Source organism: Puntigrus tetrazona, chromosome 24, assembly GCF_018831695.1.
Source record: "Puntigrus tetrazona isolate hp1 chromosome 24, ASM1883169v1, whole genome shotgun sequence".
NCBI classification, from domain to species: Eukaryota; Metazoa; Chordata; class Actinopteri; order Cypriniformes; family Cyprinidae; genus Puntigrus; species Puntigrus tetrazona.
Genome location: NC_056722.1, coordinates 16,578,631 through 16,599,249, shown reverse-complemented (window position 1 = coordinate 16,599,249; position 20,619 = coordinate 16,578,631). Strand labels below are relative to the sequence as shown.

The 20,619-nt window shown below is 36.5% G+C and overlaps 1 protein-coding gene across 1 annotated transcript in view; it reads left to right on the top strand.

The window, feature by feature from the left end:
* The window catches only part of cntnap2a (contactin associated protein 2a), a 294,840-nt gene that overhangs the window by 157,012 nt on the left and 117,209 nt on the right, over positions 1–20,619 (top strand). The window contains exons 9-10 of the mRNA XM_043226988.1: positions 3,885–4,034; positions 16,300–16,462. Of these exons, the coding sequence (XP_043082923.1) occupies positions 3,885–4,034; positions 16,300–16,462 (313 nt within the window). The remainder of the gene's footprint in view (positions 1–3,884; positions 4,035–16,299; positions 16,463–20,619) is intronic.

Genomic DNA, 20,619 nt, shown 5'->3' with positions numbered 1-20,619 from the left:
AAAATTTATATTTATCACAAAAAAATAAAACTTCTATGAAAAATTCGCCTGTGGTGACCATAAGCAAAAAAACATTGAAAAAACATACCAACCCCAAACCAAAACTTTTGAATAGTCTGGTATATATATATATATACATAACACATAATACATAATACATCACAAGAAAAGAAGACAGTTTCATTAAACCGCTGTATTGTTTTGGTGCAGAAAAATGTCTTATTTATTAGCCACCCACAAAGTAGTTTAACCAGGAACTAAATGTGATGATATTGCGCTGTGTATTGAAGTTAGGCAATTGTCTTTATTTTTGGCACAAACATGCCTCCATAATTTTGGCTTAATATATTGCAGCTTATTCACAAGACTCGTTATTTAAATTTAATTTGAAAGCGCAATTTGTGTGCACTTTCCATTGCGATTTCCATCAGTGAATCAGACACTGTGCAAAATTGGTGCATCACTTATTTTTACTGAACTTCCTCCAAAGATTTTGCCTGTGACATTCATAGAAAATCTGGATTGGTCACATAAGCAAGACCTCCCTCGGATAAGTCATTAATATTCTTCTGTGTGGTGGACAGAGGAGGCATGATACATATTTCAGCACCTCTCTCTTCTCTCATGTTTAAAAAAGGAGCTTCTAAGACAATTTCAGACACTCTGCTATCAAAAACATATTCATGGAAAAGCTGAAGCTTGAAGTTCCTGCTCTCCCAAGAGCACTCTTTCCTGGCAAAGCCTAACATTAATCATGGCTTGGTGTCTGTGAACCTCTGAGTAGTGAGGAAGCGGAAACTTTCCCAGCAATCCTTTTTGATGACATTATTGCATCTGGGGCTTCTTGGCTTGAGTTGCAGAGAGCCTTTCGCAGCCCGTACTCAAATATCAGACTTACCATGATGACAAATAGAGCTGGAGGCTGTGCATCCCTGTAATTGCATCTCTACCTTTGAACCCCATGTGAGGATGCACCTGCTTTTTAAAGGGCACAGAGTCCTTCAAATGTCATTCACACTTTAATGGTCTTGTGCGGCTGGAATCCACCAGATATTTATCAAAATCTGTTTGGCCGGTGTTGTCTATTATTCTTTCAGTGGAGTTCAATCATGTTGGAAGAGAGAAAGCAGTTGTATGTGTGTGATCCTGAGGAGTTGAAGGTCATCATGGGAAAGCTGATTAAGCAGGTGGAAAGTAATGACTGTAGGTTGATCTGTCAGAGTTCAAGGGACCCACATTGTGTTAATTAATCCATGACGGTGGGTAACGACTGCAGGATCTCTCGTGAGGACATGCAGGGGTGCTGCTCTCTCACACTGATGTAGTGTAATTAGGAAAGCTGCAAAAAGGCTTGACATAGTGATTTTGTGAAGTTGAACATCAAGACTGTGCCCCATGATCCACCTTTCTGACCTAATTAGAGAGCATGTGAACGTGTTATGAGTGCACTGAGTTTTTGGTTTGCTGGAAAAGTACTATATATACAGTGAATATATATATATATATATATATATATATATATATATATATATATATATATATATATATATATATATATACTCTAAAAATATTCCGTAAAAAAGCACCAGAAGAATACAGTAACAACATTTTTGGCTTTATGGATTCAAGTTAAATTTACAATTAAAATGTTCCAAAAACGTAAAATGCTTTCATTTATTAGGCGTCTCTTAATTTGGCTTGTTTTAGGTCAGATTTAGGTCTGCCACTTTCTTTAGCTCTCATTATAAATATTTATTTAGGATTTGTGTTTTGTCAGTAACTTCTGAGTTGGTGAGTCTCTTGAATGATGTAATTTGAATCTCTGAATCAGTCATTTGTTAGTGTATCAGAATACATGGATTGTGCTTTTTTGCTTTTTTGTGTACTGAAATATATATTACCTCAGTTTAAACTATTTGACTAATTTTAGTCTGTTACTGATCTAAGTTGGTTATTGCTGAAGATAGAACTGTTTGACCCACATGAAACTACTTATGCTGGTAACTTAACTGTTTTACTGGATATATAAAAACTAAACCAGCTTTAAAAGGCTGTTTTTTTTCAGAGCTTCTCAGAATAATCAGACATAACACTTTACATCACACTTTAATCTCATCAGCTTTGTACACTCAAATCTGAGACGTCACTGACACTCATTTGATGTGGGTTGTCATATCGGGGCACTTAACATAATTTATCTTGTACACAAAAGCCATCTGTTTGTCCAACTGTCCCACAGAGAAGCTCGTGACAGGCATGCCTGCTACTCGGTTTGCTTCATACACCTACGCAACCACATGTACAGAGTTTGAGGGAAACTGATAGATGGCATACTAGTAAATGGCAGAAAACCCTGTCCCTTCATATCACCAGCAACTTCTGAGAGACAAATTTATCAGAGGTAATGGCGTGTAAGGTACTTTGGCCTTGTTCGTGCCAAGTGGACTGTGCCTGTGAGTGAGAGCGGTCAGGAAGGAGAGAACAGTTGTTCAGTGTTTTGTGGCGTGTGACAGATAGAGGTAAACTGGCCACTGGGGACCTCCAATGAGCTAATGTCTTTCCACCAGTGCATGATTAATGGTGGAAAGGAATTCATCGCTCTAAGCTAGCATCAACCTGGTTATTACGTTCTGATGACTTTTGCCCTTCACGATGGCATCAGAGTAAATAATAACTCTCTGATTTATCAATCAGTTGCTGTCAAATCAGCAGCTGCTGTGGGTTTGTTAACCTGAAACCCGTCATCCTGAATCCGCCCTCGGTGGAGACTTTTAGACTTGTCATTTTATCATTAGCAGCCTATTGCAGACTGCATTTGAATTCCAGATGTAAAATCCTGTTCAGTATATGAATGCGGGTCGATGATAAGACTCTCTCTTTTTTTTCTTTTTTTTATAATTTATTGAAAATGTAATTCATGCATATAGTGACTTTAATGCACCTCTTGAAGTATGTTTTTATTGTTGTTCATTGATTGTAGAAATTCAAGGTGAGACAGCTGACATGATCTATTGTTAAAGAAAGCTTTGTTAAGAAAATTTAGCAAAGACAAAAGCGGAAATATTTTATTATTTCTTAAAATATAAAGTGAGAGGTTGTTTTGTTTAAAATAAGTCTCTAAAGAAGTCTATTTTATCAAAACAACAGTTAAAAACATATAAAATATTATTACAGTTTAAAATAAGAAATCATTTTGCTATGTTAATTTGATGCTCAAGAAACATATTTTTTTTTTTTTTCTTTTTCTGATTAATTATCAATGTTAAAAGCAGTATGCAGGATGAATTTTTCTTCTTTTTTTCTTGAACAGAAAGGGAAAAGAAAAAGGAAAAAATATATAATATCTGTATCATTTTACAGTAAATATATTTGCTGTATTTTTATTAATGTACCCTTGGTGAACAGAAGTGCACATTTCTTTAAATAGAAATATACTTATAATTTGACTAATGGCTTATTAAATTCAAAAATCTTTGTACACTACATAAAAAGTCCCTTTCACTTTTCACTTTTTCACTTACGGTCATGTGGCATGTCTAGTGTGTTAGAGACAAGAGAATAAAAGGAAATGAGAAAAAGAGTGGAAACCCATGATAAATATTTGTCAAGGTTAATCGGTCTCTTAAAATATAATATCATTAGAATTTATTACGACAAGTTTAGGTTGTAAAATGTCAAGTGGTGCAACTACTAAAAAAATGTTGGTATGATATAATTTCATAATTCAAGATATTTTTTTTAGAAAATACTTTATGTTCATTCTAAGCTTTTTCCATAATAATTAAGAGCATGTGTATTCAAGCTGTAGGGTAAGTGCAGAATGAGCTGTGAAAGGATTGCAGCATTGTTTTGGTAGGCAATCAATAATCAATCTTCTTTTGTAGGTTCTGGCCTAAATGATGGAGAATGGCATGATGTTCGTTTCCTGACCAAAGAGAATTTTGCCATGCTGACCATTGATGGGGATGAAGCCTCGGCAGTGAGAACCACCTCGCCTGTTCAGATCACAACAGGAAGCACGTACCACTTTGGAGGCAAGTTCAGAAATTTACAGAGCCCAATACTGAGTACCATGAGAATAGATCCTCAGATCTTCTCACTCTCCCTGGTGGATTGGCCGCTGACTTACAAAGGCCTTTGAATTTATGTCTGCTTAGAGACCAGCACTAGAAAGGATTTGAGAACTTTCTTCACTATGCATGCATAAAGACACCCCTTTAAAGAAATCAGGATGGGCATTAATGCTGATATGCTTTTATGTTTTATCTCGTTTAATTGGAAAACGAAAGAAAATTAACAAAGGGATGGTCTGCTTAAAAGAAGAAGTAATTGGCTGCCCAGATTAGTGTGAACGTCCTCCATTGTCTTTTAACTCTCATGAGGACCAGAGTGTCAAGGCAAAATGTCAGTACAGTTTTGATGTAAAAATGAATAAAACATTTATCACAGATATTACTTATTTAAAATTCACTTAAAACTATAACGACGTCTTCTAGGAAAAACACTGGGCCTCACAATGCGAATGAGATCAAAGAAAAATGTGATTCAGAGCGTCTAAGCCTGATGACAAAGCCTATGTTTGTTTTCTTGAGTTGGAAGATGGTGAGAAAATCAAAATGCTGTATTTGGAGTTTATAACTGTTTTCTAGTTTAAAGGGATAGTTCACCCCAAAATAAACATTTGATGTTTATCTGCTTACTCCCAGGGCATCCAAGATATAGGTGACTTTGTTTCTTCAGTAGAACACAAAGAAAGATTTTTAACCTTAAACTGTTGCAACCTGTCAGTCATATAATGGCAGTCAATGGGACTCATGGCTTTGAGAGTCAAAACAATTCTGCCCACTGACTGCCATTAAATGACTGACAAACAACAGTTTGAGGTTAAAAAGCATTGTTTGTGTTCTACTAAAGAAACACCTACATCTTAGATGCCCTGGGGGTAAGCAGATAAACATAAAATGTTCATTTTTGGGTGAACTATGCCTTTAATATATTTAATCCCTTCATGACAAAGCTGAATTTTTATTTCAGTCTCTCAACAAATCCAAGACATGGTATGCAACGAACCTGCCAGAAGAAGATAGTCACAAAATCTTGTATAGGCCTATTTGTTGAAAACAATCAGTTTTCCTCAGTCCAAAGACAAGTATTTGGATCAGGGGATCTGAAAAGTGCCAAAAACATGTCAGGGGTAATTTTGCCTTCGTCAAATTGTCTGAAGGGACAAACAGAGCTTGTTCTCCTTCTGAAAGAGTAAGAGGGCGCTGTGACCTTTTGCCATTTAAGTTTTTGATCCAAAGTCGCATGTGCCGCCCCACACGCATTCATTTCCCCCCTTTGATGGAAACTAACCCACCCCGGTGCCCTCTTCAGCCAGCCATCTGTCCGATCAGACCATTGGCAGGAAGTCAGAGATAAGAGCATGTTCAGCGGCTCAGAGAGGCAAGTATGCAAAGGAAGAGCGGCAGCTGAGATAGACAGCAGTGTCTGGCGCTATCAACCTGCCTGTCTATTGAGGCTGAGGGATAGCATGGCTGATAGCTTTATCAGACTCACACATCTTCAAAAACAGTTAAATGAGGTAGGAACTGCAGTCCCTTCGCTCTGGGTCTGGCACGGCCCGACCAGCACATTTACACTTGACAGCCTCTAAAATGAGATCAAAAAGCTTCACTTCTCCTCACTGCGCTGCTGTTGGTTCACCTGCACACTAACTATAATTATCAATCATGCTTCTCCATCCGTCACTGTTATTTTCTAGAGAGATGTGTCTGCACTGTCTGATTTGTTTACTGCTGATTGGATCTTTTTTGTGAAGACCTCCATATGGCAGAATATGAGTATGTCAAAGAACTTTAGCATTTAGAATGACTGTAAAACACAGACTGAAAAAGAAGTGAGTGAGTGAAAGAAATAATTTTAAAACTATTTTAAAGACAATGCCCTCAAATTAGATTTTTTCTGGGCTGCATTGTAAAATATAATAATTTAAATTATTTACTTTTTTTTTATAAAATTGATGTGCAAACATGATTTTCATGTTACTTGATTTAAATAAATTAATATATTATGTAGCGATTTATATATTGTTTCTCCGTTTGTTTGTTTCCAAAATAATACAATAGGCTTTTATATAGTCACTATACTAAAACCAAAAAGATGTTTTTTATATAGTTTTCACTTCAGTTTCTATGAAATTTCATTACATTCCGGCCACTAATAGAGTAACATTAGATGCGTAAACATTTTTGACTCTCTTTTTTTTTGTTTTTAGAAATAAACTACAATCAAATTTTCTAAATGTATTTAAATGTTTTATTAAACATTTAATTTATATCTTAAGTTAACAGTTTTAAATTTCTCAACCCTAAAATATACATTTTGTGCAGTCTTTTTTTTTTGCTCTCAAATCTTCTATGGATCCTCAAGCTCCTTGTGGTCCTTTCTTGGCAGAGTTGGAAAGTAACTAATTATAAATACTTTCATCACAGTACTTGAGTACATTTTGAACACTCCCGTGCAGTGTGTTTCATTCATACTCTCGTGCATAAACTCCTAAACAGCCTAGTAGAAGTTATATATAATGTGCAGGAAATACCTAATATGGACAAAGACGTACACTATCACTGTAGCTTAAAAACCTTATATTAGGTTATTTTCAGGTAATAAATATAGTATATGAATAATGCAGTGCTACTGATGTAACTATTATTATAGTATAGAAACTATTTTGCCTTATGTGTTTGTATAAACCAATCCTAAAATCATTAGGAAAATATTAAAAAGAAATTATAGAATGATCAGTTATTGTCCAGCAGTATATTTGATTTCTAGTCAATTAAAAGACATAAGAAAAAATAAAGCCTATATATATATATATGTTTTGTTACGTTTCTGTGGCCCTCATTTCTGACCCTTGTAGTGTCAAACTTGACAATTTATGAGATTAATATAATGTTTTGCTCCAGAATCATTACATAACACAGTCGTGTTTGAAACAGTTAGCTTCTGGGTTTCACACAGTGAGTCAGGAAAAAAGCACTGCAATTGAGTGTTTGCCTTCCACGTTTCATCAGTTAACTCGTCTCTATCTGCGTGTTAATCAGCTTTAGTGATATCTGATGCATTTGTCCATATAAGGGATTTCCTGGCTCTCACTTTAGAAACAGACATTAGAGTACACAGGTGTTAGGATTAGGGTTAAACCTGCTCCATCATGCTCACATCGTCTCATTTTGGGCAAAAAAAAGAGAAATAATACTCTTACTTGGGTAAGAGTAAAAAAAATTTGTACTTTTACTTGTACTGAAGTTAATTATTGCTTACGTAGCAACACTTTTACTTAAGTAAAATTTCTTAGTACACTTTCCATCATTGATTATTGGTTCCTGAACCCATATGTTGATTTTATATTTAACTATTTTTGACAATTAGAGAGTAGATATGTGTTTTGGTTTTTGCATGCTTTTCAGCGAATTGCACAAGTAAACAAACTAAATCTGTTTTATCCATTTGTGTGTGCATATGGTCTTCACTGATATTAAAGCAATATGTTTTATTAAACAAAATATTAAATGATTAGACTAACCTCTCTATTGCTTAAAATGAGTTTTGCTTTGATTTGTATAGCTGTACAGTTTTAGCAGCTTTGCTGGCTCTCAGAAAAGTCTTGTTGCTCCCTAGACAGTTCATGAATGGTATTATAAAGTTCTTTCTTTATTTAGATAATTATTATAAAATAAGGTAATTTGTCAGTTAGAGGACACTTTTATATCAAAGCATTAAATTACAGTACAGTTTTACTGCAGTGACTGAAACTATTTGTCTTGCTCTTGGGCGCTATAGTGTTAGTTTAAAAGGACCCGATATACTTACAGCAAAGTTCTTTTTATTTCTTTGATTGAGGTTTAAACAAAGTTTGAAATACCTGAGAAGTCGCATACTGTCTGCTAGGAGCCGCCTTTGGATGAATCTGTCAATATGTGCTGCTTTCCTCTCAATAATGAAATAAACACTCTATTAAAAATGACAGAAGTGACAAAACAACATTTAAGAATGCATCTGATCATAGTGATGTGGGTATTTTATAGCCAGTGCTGCAGTTTTGCCCTCCACTTAAGTCACATTTAAGAGAATAATAGAACAGATTGTTTTAAAACAAGCGGCTTTACAGTATAAAACATGAAAATGTGTCAGCGTTGCTTTCAGTTAGAATTACAACTTAACTTATTACTATAAAGTAGCTCTCCAGCGTGTTCACATTATTACTCACGTTGGATCTTAACAGAGTAAAAAAAGACATGAAACAGGAGAAGATTTCCATGTTGAGGAAGGCGGAGCCACAAAGCCACACCTACCTATTACATAATCACCACAGACCAGTGGTAGTTTTATTTTAAGTTCACTCTAACAAGATATTTTTTAAATGCCCAAAGCTAACTCCAATGTCTATTTTGCCTTAATTTGATTCAAAACAACATCACAGCAGTTCATTCTTTGATTTTGCTTGAAGTATGCAGTGGGTCCTCATTTCTCCTTTCTTGCCAAATGCATATAAATATAGATTTAAAAAAAAATTATTTGCTAAAAAAAACATACTCACCCTTAGGCCAACCTAGATGTATATGAGTGTTTCTTTGATACAAAAGATTCTGAGAAATGTAGCATCACATCACTTGATCACGATTGAATCCTTTGCAGTGAATGGGTGCCGTGAGAATGACAGTCCAAACAGCTAAAAAAAACATCGCAATAATTCACAATATTCCAGTTTGTCCATTAACATCTTGTAAAGTGAAAAGCTGGACATTTTTTACATAAAACCATTGCTTAAAATACAAGTCTTTCATTAAAAGTCATCTTGTCTGAAACAGGAGAGAAGTATGTACAGATCAAGTATTGTTTTTAAGGAAAACAGTCTAAAATCATTCTAATCAAAATATGCAGGGAATATACTTTTTCCACTGGAGATAGCATGGATTATGTATTGAATTTGGCCAGTTAAAATTTGTTTCTTACAAACATGAAGCTTTTCACTTCACAAGATGGAAACTTGTGGTGCCTTGTGGATTATTGTGATGCTTTTCAACTCATTCTGATGGCACCCATTAGTGAGCTAGTGATGTAATGCAAAATCCAGATCTGCTCTGATGATCTTGAATGGCCTGGGGGTGAGTATTTTCAATTATTTGGATGAACCACAGCTCCCCACTAGATTTCTTGTTTATCTAGAGAAACCACCAGCATGAACACTGGTAATTGAGGCTGCTTATGCATGCAAGCTAATTGTAGAGCATGGAACTGGGCACATCAAATTTAATGTGGTAAAATCATCAAAGGCTTGGCTCTGATCAGACTGTGCTAGCAATGGCAAGGTCATCTACGGAAAAATATGCAGGGCCAGATTAGGTTACTAGAGGCAGCTAATACTGTATGTTCCCATTCACCTCACTCAGGCAGCTGTAGTGTAATGAACACACGTGCACTTGTTGGCGGACTGCAAGAGCATTACAATCTCTCTTATTTCTATGCATGGAATGATGCCTGTTTATCTGGGTGATTGTATGAGCGTCGGTTTCTCAGATGTCAGCTTAGTACAAAGACTATGACGGCTTCTCAGCTTAAAATCAGTGTAATGTATATCTGGTAACTGGTTTTATCTCTGTTTAGGAGACAGTTTAAATAGATCAAAAGGGTTTGTAGGATATTTTTCGTGCAGCTGGTAATGCTATTTATGCTATTGTTTGCATCCAACCTGTAGGTAATATTTTATCCCTGTTTTCTTGAACAGAATACTAGTTTAGCTTGAAATAAATAGATAAATACAATAAAAAGTTTGGATTTGGATTTTGCAATGTGCAGATTGGAAAGCGAACCCCCTGTGCCTCTACCGGTGGGTTATTACTGTTATCAGCCTTGAGATAATGACTCTAAAGAGCAAAGACAGTCATGTGTGTTTGTGCAAGATAAGCCTCCGGTAACAGTTCTACACCTGATTCAGATCCTCATTACAGGGAAAGACAGACTGGCCTCGTGCACATTGTGTTTCCACAACTCCTGGCATTTCCCTGCCTTCCCGAGGTTAGACATGCTGTTGAAAAAAAAAGAAAAGTTTGTTTCAGAAAAGCATTGAGAGAGCCCAAATTTAATACATGAGATACATAATATCGTAGTGTTTCGATGTCTTCAACATTTTTTTATTTATTTTTAAATAAGCAAAAATTTAGATTTTATTTAATTTCCTTCATATATTTATTTTATTGTGTTTTTTTTTTTACAATTACCAAAAAACTAATAAATATTTTTTGTTTTATAAATTTATATCTGAGGTAAAAAAACAAATCCATGTTATTATGGAATGAAAAAATTTATATAGCACACCAAAAAATACCTTAATCATCTCAATGTTGTTGTTTATTTGATATCAGTGTGGTCAAATTTTGAACCCCATTAATTGTATGGACAAAAAAATTCTAATGTAGATTCATTTGTGTTTACATCAGAAAGAAAATGATCCCTTTTGCTCTGCTAACTGTATATTTACATGCATTTAAATTAAATTTAAACAATAAATAATGTTTCACCATACATTTTTAGTGATTAAAAAAAAATTATCTTAAAAAAACCTGTTGAATACTGCAACATATCCCATTTATAATTAAAAATGTTTTGCCTCTTCCATATGTGACAAAAAGCCCAAGATGCTCATCCTGGACTTTTGCAAGCAAATAGCTTTAGCACGTTTAATCGTTTAAGCCCTTATGGAATATCCTAGCCAACAAAAACATTTTCATCAGTCTCCGATGTCTCCAAAAGACCTCTCCAATGTATTTTGCTTTCTGCAGTGTAAAAGTGAGAATAGCTCTTTGTTTTTCCAAGAAAGGGACTACTTGTCTCCCGACATTTTCTCTGGTTAGATGCAGTCTCCCAAACCCATTTTACAGAGGATGGTTCTGCACATTTGTGGCAGACCTCAACGAATTAATGACTGTCTGATGGGAGATGGCAGTAGATTGGATTTTGTAATAAAGAAGACAGCATTAAACATAGAAGGGCTGTAGAGTTCTTTTACAGCAGATTAGGACTTTAAAATACCCATCAACCTGTAGGAGGTCAGCTTTTGTTTTTGATGACTTTCTAATAGAGTGGAGTAAAGAAAAGGGACTCTCAAATGATTCTCTGAAACATTATGTAGTGGAGCTTTTATTTGGAACTGCAGACTTGTTTGGCTATTATTTTTAATGCACTCAAAAACTGTCTGTTTTTCTACTTTCTAAAAAACTAAAACAAATCAAACTGAAATTAATCGAAACTTTTCTTATAATATCAGTATTTTTTTACACCAAAAATATTTGATAAATGTGTCTTGGTTGCAGGTGTAGCATACGACTATAGGGCTAGGCAAGAAAGATAAATATTTCTCAAATTTCAATAAATTCAAATTTTTTCAAAACAATGTAAATTCGTTAATTTCAAGAATCGATTACTTTAGCTTGTTTGCGCGCCCTAACCAATAAATCGCTTATTAAGATACTTATTAAACAATGTTTCAGATTTCAAATTCTGTCTATTTTATTACAATATTCAAACGATACATGGTGTTTTGGTGCTGTTTGTTGTGGAGTATCAGACCGCTACAGCACCTCAACAGAAGGTGCAAGGATTTCATCTTTAGGGGGGCTTAACCCTGAGAGAGACCATTAGGTACGAGACTAATGACCAAAATAAACAGATGTTACAGACGTTACTGAGGGATTATCAAGTTTTCATTTCTTTTTCTTTTTTTTGGTTGATTAATATTATTAGCCTAATAGGCTGTAAATATGTGAATATTCGTCAAGACAGTCATTGGCAGCAGTATGTTGTGTATTTGCTTATTTGCTCGAACAACGTAAAAAATGTGGATAACCCTACCTCGTGAAAGTTTTTTTTTTTTTCTATTTGGTGTGCTATTTACATGCAAAAACTGGCGTGTATATGAGACGCAATGGTTAGGTTTATACGTGTGTGGAAGGTGCTTGTCATAAGCACACCAAATAGAAACAGAAAATTGTGCCATTGAAACGCACTTCGATGAGTCCAGGCTGTGGCGGGGTCTTCATCCAAATGTGCGCGTGAGTATCACGTCGAGATTGATAAACGAGGAAGAATTATAGACTTTCTTGAGGAAGCAGCACTGGAGAACTGATTATAACTTTCACGTGAACTGATTATCTCAATACCAGTTTCAAGACGAAAAATAAACATGAATACACCTCCGATGGTAAATTAAAAGAAAGACTTATTAACTTATTAAAATCAGTTTCCTATCTCATGAAATTGCACAATCGCTGTTTTGTGTCACATTTACCTCAGAAAAAAAAAAAACATGCACTTGGCATAAACTCATTAGCTAAAAACATAAACTCTAGAGCGGAACGTTTCAAAGGACGGTGTGTTTGTGTGTGTGTGTGTGTAAGAGAGAGAGAGAGCGTATGAATTACCTCGAAGTCTGTGCATCTGTCAAAACTGTTCGGCTAATAGTGAAACTTTAAGTTAATTTTCTTCACTAACAGCGCCTTTGTTACATCGTCAAGTTGTTTTCAATTTGATGTTACAGATAAAGTCGTCAGACTAGCGTGTGTGTTAATGTGTGTCAGCTCTGAGGGAGAGAGAACTGGAGAGATAAAAGTATGTGCTTTCCGTACCTTACATAATTATATGTTATTTTGCGGCAAAACATGTAAATGAGCTGTTGTTTTTTATAATATTGATTACTATATTTATTTGTTTGGCCAGTGTCCTTGTGTGTTTTGGTTATTTTGCCGTTAAAGGAATAGTTCACCCAAAAATGAAAATTCTGTCATCATTTACGTACCCTCAAGTACTTCCAAACCTGTATGAATTTCTTTGTTCTGTCGAACACAAATAAAGATATTTAGGAGAAAGTTTTTAACCAGACTGTTTTGGGTCACTATTGAGCTCCATAGTATATTTTTTTCCTACTATATGGAAGTCAATGATGACCCAAAACAGCCTGGAACTATTCCTGTGAAATAATAGAAATTACTTGGTGAAGTGATATGGTCATGTAAGGTGGCCAAAGAGCTGCCTGGAACTACATTCTCCAAGCAGTTCCCTGAAAATAATTGCACGCCTTAGAACGTTTGTCAACCAATCTGATAAAAGCATTCAATGGCCCTGTGGTATAAACCATTATATTTTTTTTACTGTTCTTTAGAATTGAATTGGTTATTGAATCAAATCACAAGCTTGTGAATCCAGCCTTGCTCAACACTGGCACTCTCACTAGATCATTTCAAGTCATTTCATGTTTATTTAGATTTGGACTTAACAAAACACAGTGTTGACCGAATGGGCGAGTTGTTTGCTCTGTAATTAGCCCATCTGTTTCCACCAGTTCGCCCCATTCAGGCCAATTTGTGGACCTGTTGTGAATATGTTAGGCTGAAAGACTGAGAGATGATTCAATTACAGCCAAGAGGCACTTTTCATAAGTATTACTGTGTCTCACCTTACTTTTGCTTTGTTTCAAGATCTCAGTGAGAACACAATGAGCTCAAAGGAGCCTTCTGAGACTTCATCTGTGTCACTTTAGGAAAAACGGTTGTTTGACTTGCAATTTGATTGCACATTTCATAATATCTCCTGTCAGTTATTGTTAGATACACTTTTATATCATTATGAACTTGCCAATGCAGAATAAACAAAAACGGTTAACATCTGCACCAGGCTTATTGATGAGAATAAAAGTTTACAACAAGAGCTTCCCACAGGAATCTTCCATATTCCATTTGCTGTTCATGAATAATACATGAAGCCCATAGACACTCATTAATCTTACAGTAGTTATTCTCCAATCCCCGCAAAATCATCAGCAGCACGTAAACACAGTCATGCGGAAGCTACTCAGAAACCCAGTCAGGAGTGTGAGTTGTGGGCCTCAGCCGTAATTTAGAGTGTTATCTTGTCAGAAAAGTGACTCTCCTCAATTAATTACGACAGCAGAATGGGACAAAAGCAGTCACCGGGAAGTCGCATCTGAGCGTGGGTGACGAAAACCTGCCTTTTCCCACGTCCCTTGTTGATCACGGATCCTGGCGGCTTTCCAGATCCTCACAAATCCTGGCGATCATTGAGATGCCACTACATCCCTGCCTTAATTTGTCAGCAGATGCTTGTTTTTTTCTCTGTTTTCCTCTGTAGTGAGATGCTTTTTCCCTCAGCGTGTCTTCCAATAGCCCACCTTCCTCATCCTCCTCTGTTGACTGCTCAGGCATATAGACTCCTGGACAGGTGCAGGAAGCAGACAAGACAGATGGCCCAGCAAACTTGAGGAACTTTGTTTTTGTTTTTTCCCTCTCTTATTTTATTTTTTATATGAGCTACTTGAAAACACTGATGCTTCCAGATGCTCTCATTTGTAGATTAATGTCAAGGGGCTGCAAGGTGAATCTCAATAGACCTTCCTGTGATCACCGTCATGGAAAGCTTTGTTTACCTCTGATGCGAGTGTTACTAACCCTGAGGATTCATCAGATCTTTGGGGTCTAAGTTCCACATGTTCCTCCAGGAATATCAGTGGTCCATGTAAAGAATTTCATCTAATTTTGGTTTGTTCAGTATTTTTATCTCATTAGTAGCATCAAATGTAGCTTATTGTTTGCAGTGTTCATGACCTTTTTTGGTGTCAAAACTATCACTTGGTTAATAAGGTTAGGTTGATAGGTTTTTCCTTCATTAATGGTCGTCATGTTCAGCTTTAACACATGTGACATTAGGTTACCTTTCACACATATGGCATTAGATCACACTCAGTGGCTTTATTTTTGTGTTTAATTTAGTTTGACCTTTTTTTATCCGGAGCAAAGCAGTACACAGATCTCAATCCTATGAGGTTAAGTGTCTCACTCGAAGGCATAGTGGTTATTCCAGGAGCTTTTCAGCTCAGGTCAGTTATAATTATAGCATTGTTGGGATTATTTTTTTTAGAATTGATGTTGAGTTGTGCATCAGAGGTCATAACTCATAACATTCATTGATTACTATAACGTATGTTGATTACTTAAAAAATACTTAGAAATAAATATTGAATATACACAAGCAAATATTGTGCATGCTTATTTTTACTTAATTGTACTTTTAGATTACCTTTGCCCTTTTTATAAGCTTGTTTCTGTTTTAGTATTTTTTTTATTTTACAGTGTGTCTTAAAAATATTTTTGTACTAATTGTATAATATAACTAACTGTATATAATAAAATAGTTAAATAAATTTAAAAGAAAAGAATGTGGAAGAAAATCAATGCTATAACTTTGTAAGGGATGCATTCAATTGTTTAAAAGTTATAGTAAAAACATCCTGCTTTTTAAGATTACTTTTGTAAACAAATGTTTTATAAAACTCTATTCAACAAAGGGTCATGAAAAATAAAGGTAAAACACTACAAACCACCCCCTCTGAAATATATATATATATAGTATGGAAGTGACGGAAGGAGCCAACGACAGACACAGTGGGCGTGGCGTCAGGCCTCGGAGAGGCTTTTTATTCACAAAATAGTGTCCAGGGAGAAAAGTGTCCAAATAAAAGGGGGAACTGGTGTCCTCGTTGTGCTGCAGGGGAAATGCAGGTCAGGCAGTGTTCCAGGGGGGAGGGTCCAGGTAAGGGGCGGAGTCCGGCGGCCGCACGCGCTCCCTCCTCTGGTCTGGGGAGCGAGGGGCGGCGGCTTCTTCCGCGGCATCTCCGTCACTTCTTTCCTCCGGTCGGCAGAGTTTAGGGGGATAAACAGCTCGGCATCCTGGCCCGTCAGCGGTACACGGGTGCGGTCATCGCCTGGACTACGGGGTCCCACGACGCGCTTCTCTAGCGGCGGGCGAGCTCCTTCACGTACCCTTCCTGGACCCACGAGGACACCAGCGTGCATGCACGGGGGAAGAGACCGGTCTCTCGAGGAGAGGCGCGTTCGGTATTTAACGGCGGCGGTAATGAGGCTTAATTCACTTCCGGTGTGCATCGTCACACGCCGCCAGACCTGACCAATACCACGCCCCTCCTCTCGAACACGCCCACTCCCGTCGGGAGCCTGGTGAAGGGCGGCGAATAAAGGACGGGGTGATGATGACGACAATATATATATATTCTCAGCTTCATAAAATTTGTGTAATATATTAATAGCAGGATTTGCATTTTCAGGTTAGCTCTCACTTGAAATCAAATGCTTATTAATGACTTATGTCATTATCGTCATAACACATCTGTTTTTGACATCTTTGCTGTATATTTTGTTTGTTTAGGATACTTCTTAAGAACCAGAGCATCTCCCATCCAGCGCTCATTCCAGGGATGCATGCAGCTCATTCAGGTGGACGATCAGCTGGCTGACCTCACCGCAGTTGAGCAGGGAAGGATGGGAGCCTTCGAGAACGTCAGCTTGGACATGTGTGCCATCATTGACAGGTCAGAGCCAACCCTTTTTCCCTTGCCCTGCCTTTTAGCAAACACTGGCTGAGACAGCGATTATCAGGTGCAGCAGACTGAGACTGTGGCTTTATCCCCACCGGCAGCATCTGCCCTGGGGGCAGGATCCGTCGCGCTCTGCCTACTCTCCCTGGAGTTGACCTTCTTCATTCCTCGACTTCAATGGCAGATGAGGAGTTTAATCACAGAGCAGATGCTGTGCAAGAACAGGAAACCTGTTATCTGTAGATTGATTTTACATACCTTCTCTCTCCAAGGCTTAGCGTTTTTGTTTGTTGCCACATTGTTGAGGCAAATCCCATTAATGGAGATTTACAGATGATAGGATATGAAACAAAAAACTTCATAGCTGGTCATCCGGGTCTCATTTGTACTACTTTTTACATAGTGTGTACTGTAGTATATAAGTAGGCATATTCGGATTACTGGGCTAATAACAAAAAGCTTGAACTTAAAAATATAATACATATGAACATAAAACTAACCAAATCCCATTACGATGTGTACAACACAAGCAAATGAGAAAAGTAACTGAAACTAGAAAAGCTACGTATTTGAAAACATTTGTATCATTAATGTTTTCATGAATTAATGTCTCATTCCCAGGCAGGAGGATTCCCTAACAGATGTGAGGGCTAATGTATTCATCCATTGTGCAAGAAAACAGTAATTTGCCTTCAAATTACAGACAATTAAGGGTCAAGCGGCCTGTTTTTAATCACGACTAGATTTGTCATTATAGTATTTAAAATCAACCCGACCCTTCAAATAGTTAATCTAAATCATCTGTTCATTGATTATATAATTTTGTTTTTGTTGTTGTTTTTCTATAAGCGTCATCACTCAGCTGGGGGCAGATCTGATGTTGGCTTGATCATTTTTCATGTATCTTGTTTGATGGTAATTCAGTTCTATTGAGATGAACGAAGCATATCTGGAGACTTTCTTAACAAAAAAACATCCATTACTGCAATACAGTCTCATAGTGGGATATATTCACTGCAGTTTCACAACTTTTAAATGTGCAAGTTTTAAAGACAAGGATTGTGTTTCAACTAATCAGCCTTGATTTAACCAAATCTGCACCATGTCAGCCTCACCATTTTTAAATTAAATGTCATTCTTTTTAGCAGCAACACACCTCCTTTCCATATAAATTGGCCTCATTATACAGTAGATAATGCCATTCGCACACAATTAACACGTCAAACTGTGAAAAGCAGGCAGCAAATGGAATAAAAAAAAATCTAGTCATATTTACAGTTGCTGAAAGTGTGCTGCAACTTAAAAGAACACGCCACAGTTTTTTGTAAATAGGAAATCATTTTCATTTAAAACTTGACACTTGTATAGTTACATTGTGTACTAATACTGATGGAAAATGGGAACTTTTATAGGCTTATATAGCTAAGAACTATATTTTAATTCCACCATAATATCAAACTTTGCTGCCATAGCATAGGTGCAGCAGGCACAATGAAAGAGTAACACATGCAAATAGAAAAAGAAAAATAATTAACATCTACATTACTTTTCTTAGCACGTGATGGAAATACTACTGCTCTACTGTGTGTCCACCTTCAGAGCACAAATGATCATCATTTTCTCACAAGTTTGAAATTGCCTGTTGTGCTCAGAAAATCTCTGGTTAAACAGCACTTGACTTGACATTAATGGCCTCCTACGTTAAGTGTAAAGAATAGTTAATTAATTAATAGCTATTTGCTTTCTTTGTGTTCTTTTTCTCATTTATACATTTTTGTTTGCAGCTCATTTACATCGCTCCTCACTAATAAAGACCCGCGTATGGAGGCATTGTTTATATTCCATTAGGTTTCTTACAGCTCAGATAGAAGCTTAAGCTCCACTTTAATTGTGTGTAAAGATGCATTGTTCTTTAATGTGTCTCATTAGCCTTATAGCTCAGGGCTGAGTACATTCTCAACATGATTTAAAGACAAGCTCAGTTCATTCTGCATGTCTTTCTCCCATTTTTCAATTCATATTCCTCTCGCTGACAATATTTCGATGTTTCAGATGAACTTCCCGTCTTTACTGCGCTGTTTATTTATGTTTTTGGGATTACGGTTTATACTGCAATACAGTTAGTTGTAAGTCCCCAGAGGAAAATCTTTTCCTTTATTAGATCAGGCTAGATACCGACTCGCTCTCTCTCTATCTCCCTCCCTCCGAACGGAGTGAACTGTAATAATAGAGGAGGCAAGAGACTGTTGAACGTTCTCCCTGTGTGTTTTTCCGTCAGCGTAATGATGCTTCTCTGGCAAAGCTCCATAGTGCCAGCGCAGTGAGGAGCAAACTCATTATGTGGGATCGGAAGGGGGGCTACCGCTCGCCACGCCATTGATTTTATGTTCACTTTCATCAGGCCAGGTGATGCACTATCAATCTCCTTTACCAAACGTGTCCCTGTGTTTGACATGTAAAAGAATATTCCATGTCCTCCCACCAGGAAGACACTAAAACACACGACCTTGCAGTTAGATACAGCTCAAATCACATCCTCTCCTTCTACGGGAGATTTTTTTCTCTCTTTTTCTCACCCCTACAGTATTTCACACACATCAATTTCCCTCACATCAAGCTATTTCACGCATAAGCTGTTCTGCCGAACTTCTGGAGGCCTTCTTAGAATGTGACTCATCCTAAATAGCGGTGCAAAACGTTTGACGTAATGGCGTGTCGAGTGAGGGGGGGGTTTGCGGGACGACAGGGGCTACCGGCTAATCTGCGCCCATCTCTGAGGAGATGCAGATTGGTGTCTCACCCCAACAAGTCTAATCTGACAGAGGCATTTAAAGCCACGTGCTTTCTCTGTTCATAATGGTTGCATTAGAAAACTGTCACTTTCCATTACAAAAGCACAGCTAGGGATGTAAACAGCTAGAGCAGGGAAAAACGATGCTCCGGTCTCCAGGGTTGGGGAAGCTGCTTTGAAACTGTAATTTGTTAGGGTAGTTGAACGGTAGTCAAGGTATTCCTTTGCAAAAGACAAGAAACTCTTTTGAAAAAGTAGATACATTTAAGCTACTTGGGAGTGCTATATTTTATACAGTAAATATATATTTAATTTAATCAGAGCTGGTTTTTTTTACAGTCTTTTCAAAGAGAGTTTTTAAAGAATCTCAAGTAGGGTGACTTCATTAAACTTGAACAGATGAATTTACACTAATCCAACTTTTTAAAAAATAGAGTGTGTTATAAATAGTGGTTATATGAACTTAACTGATATGACTAGAATGGATCGGGCTTTCCACACTGGTGTATGAGAAAGATTGTTTATGAAATAATTCATTCAAAATAATTATATTTTTAGTGAATGAATCAGACTTGCCATTTTTGTATTAGAGAGAATTTTGGAAACGATTGACTTAAATTAATCAAATTTTCCAATATTACTTGTTAGAGCAGAATATTTATTGTATTGACACTCATGAGAGAATGAGACTTAACACTCTTGAGAGAATGTTTATGCAATTTGCTTAAAAGAATCAAATTGTCCAGTGCTACATGTGAGTATTGATGAATCAGACATTTCACTTTTGCATGTAAGAGAGAATTTTGATGAAAGCAGTTGACTTATGAATCAAATTCTCCATTTATACATATAACGGAGGAAGGTTTGGGAAGAATCGCTTTATAAATCAGACTTTCCATTGTTGCATATGCAAGAACATTTATGAAGTGATTTGCTCAAATGAATCAAAATATTGTGTGGTACATGTGAAAAAGAATAGTTTGAGGTGTCAGTTTAATAGAATGAACCAGACTTTTCACTTTTGCATATGAGAGAGATTTCACACAAATGAATCAAATGTTTAATTTTTACATTTAGAAAGGGAAATTTGGGGCTTTATTAGAATAAATCAGACTGAATTCCACTGTTGCATATGAGAGAATATGTAACAATTCACTCAAATGAATACAATTTTTCAACTATAGCTTGTGAGTGCAGAATGTTTGATGAATCTCTTGTAGAATGAATCAGACTTTACACTATTGCATATTTCAGAGAATGAATCACTCAAATGAATCAAATTTCCCAGTGCTACATGTGAGAGAGGAATATTTATGATGAATATATTTGTTAGAATAAATGAGACTTTCCAACATCACAT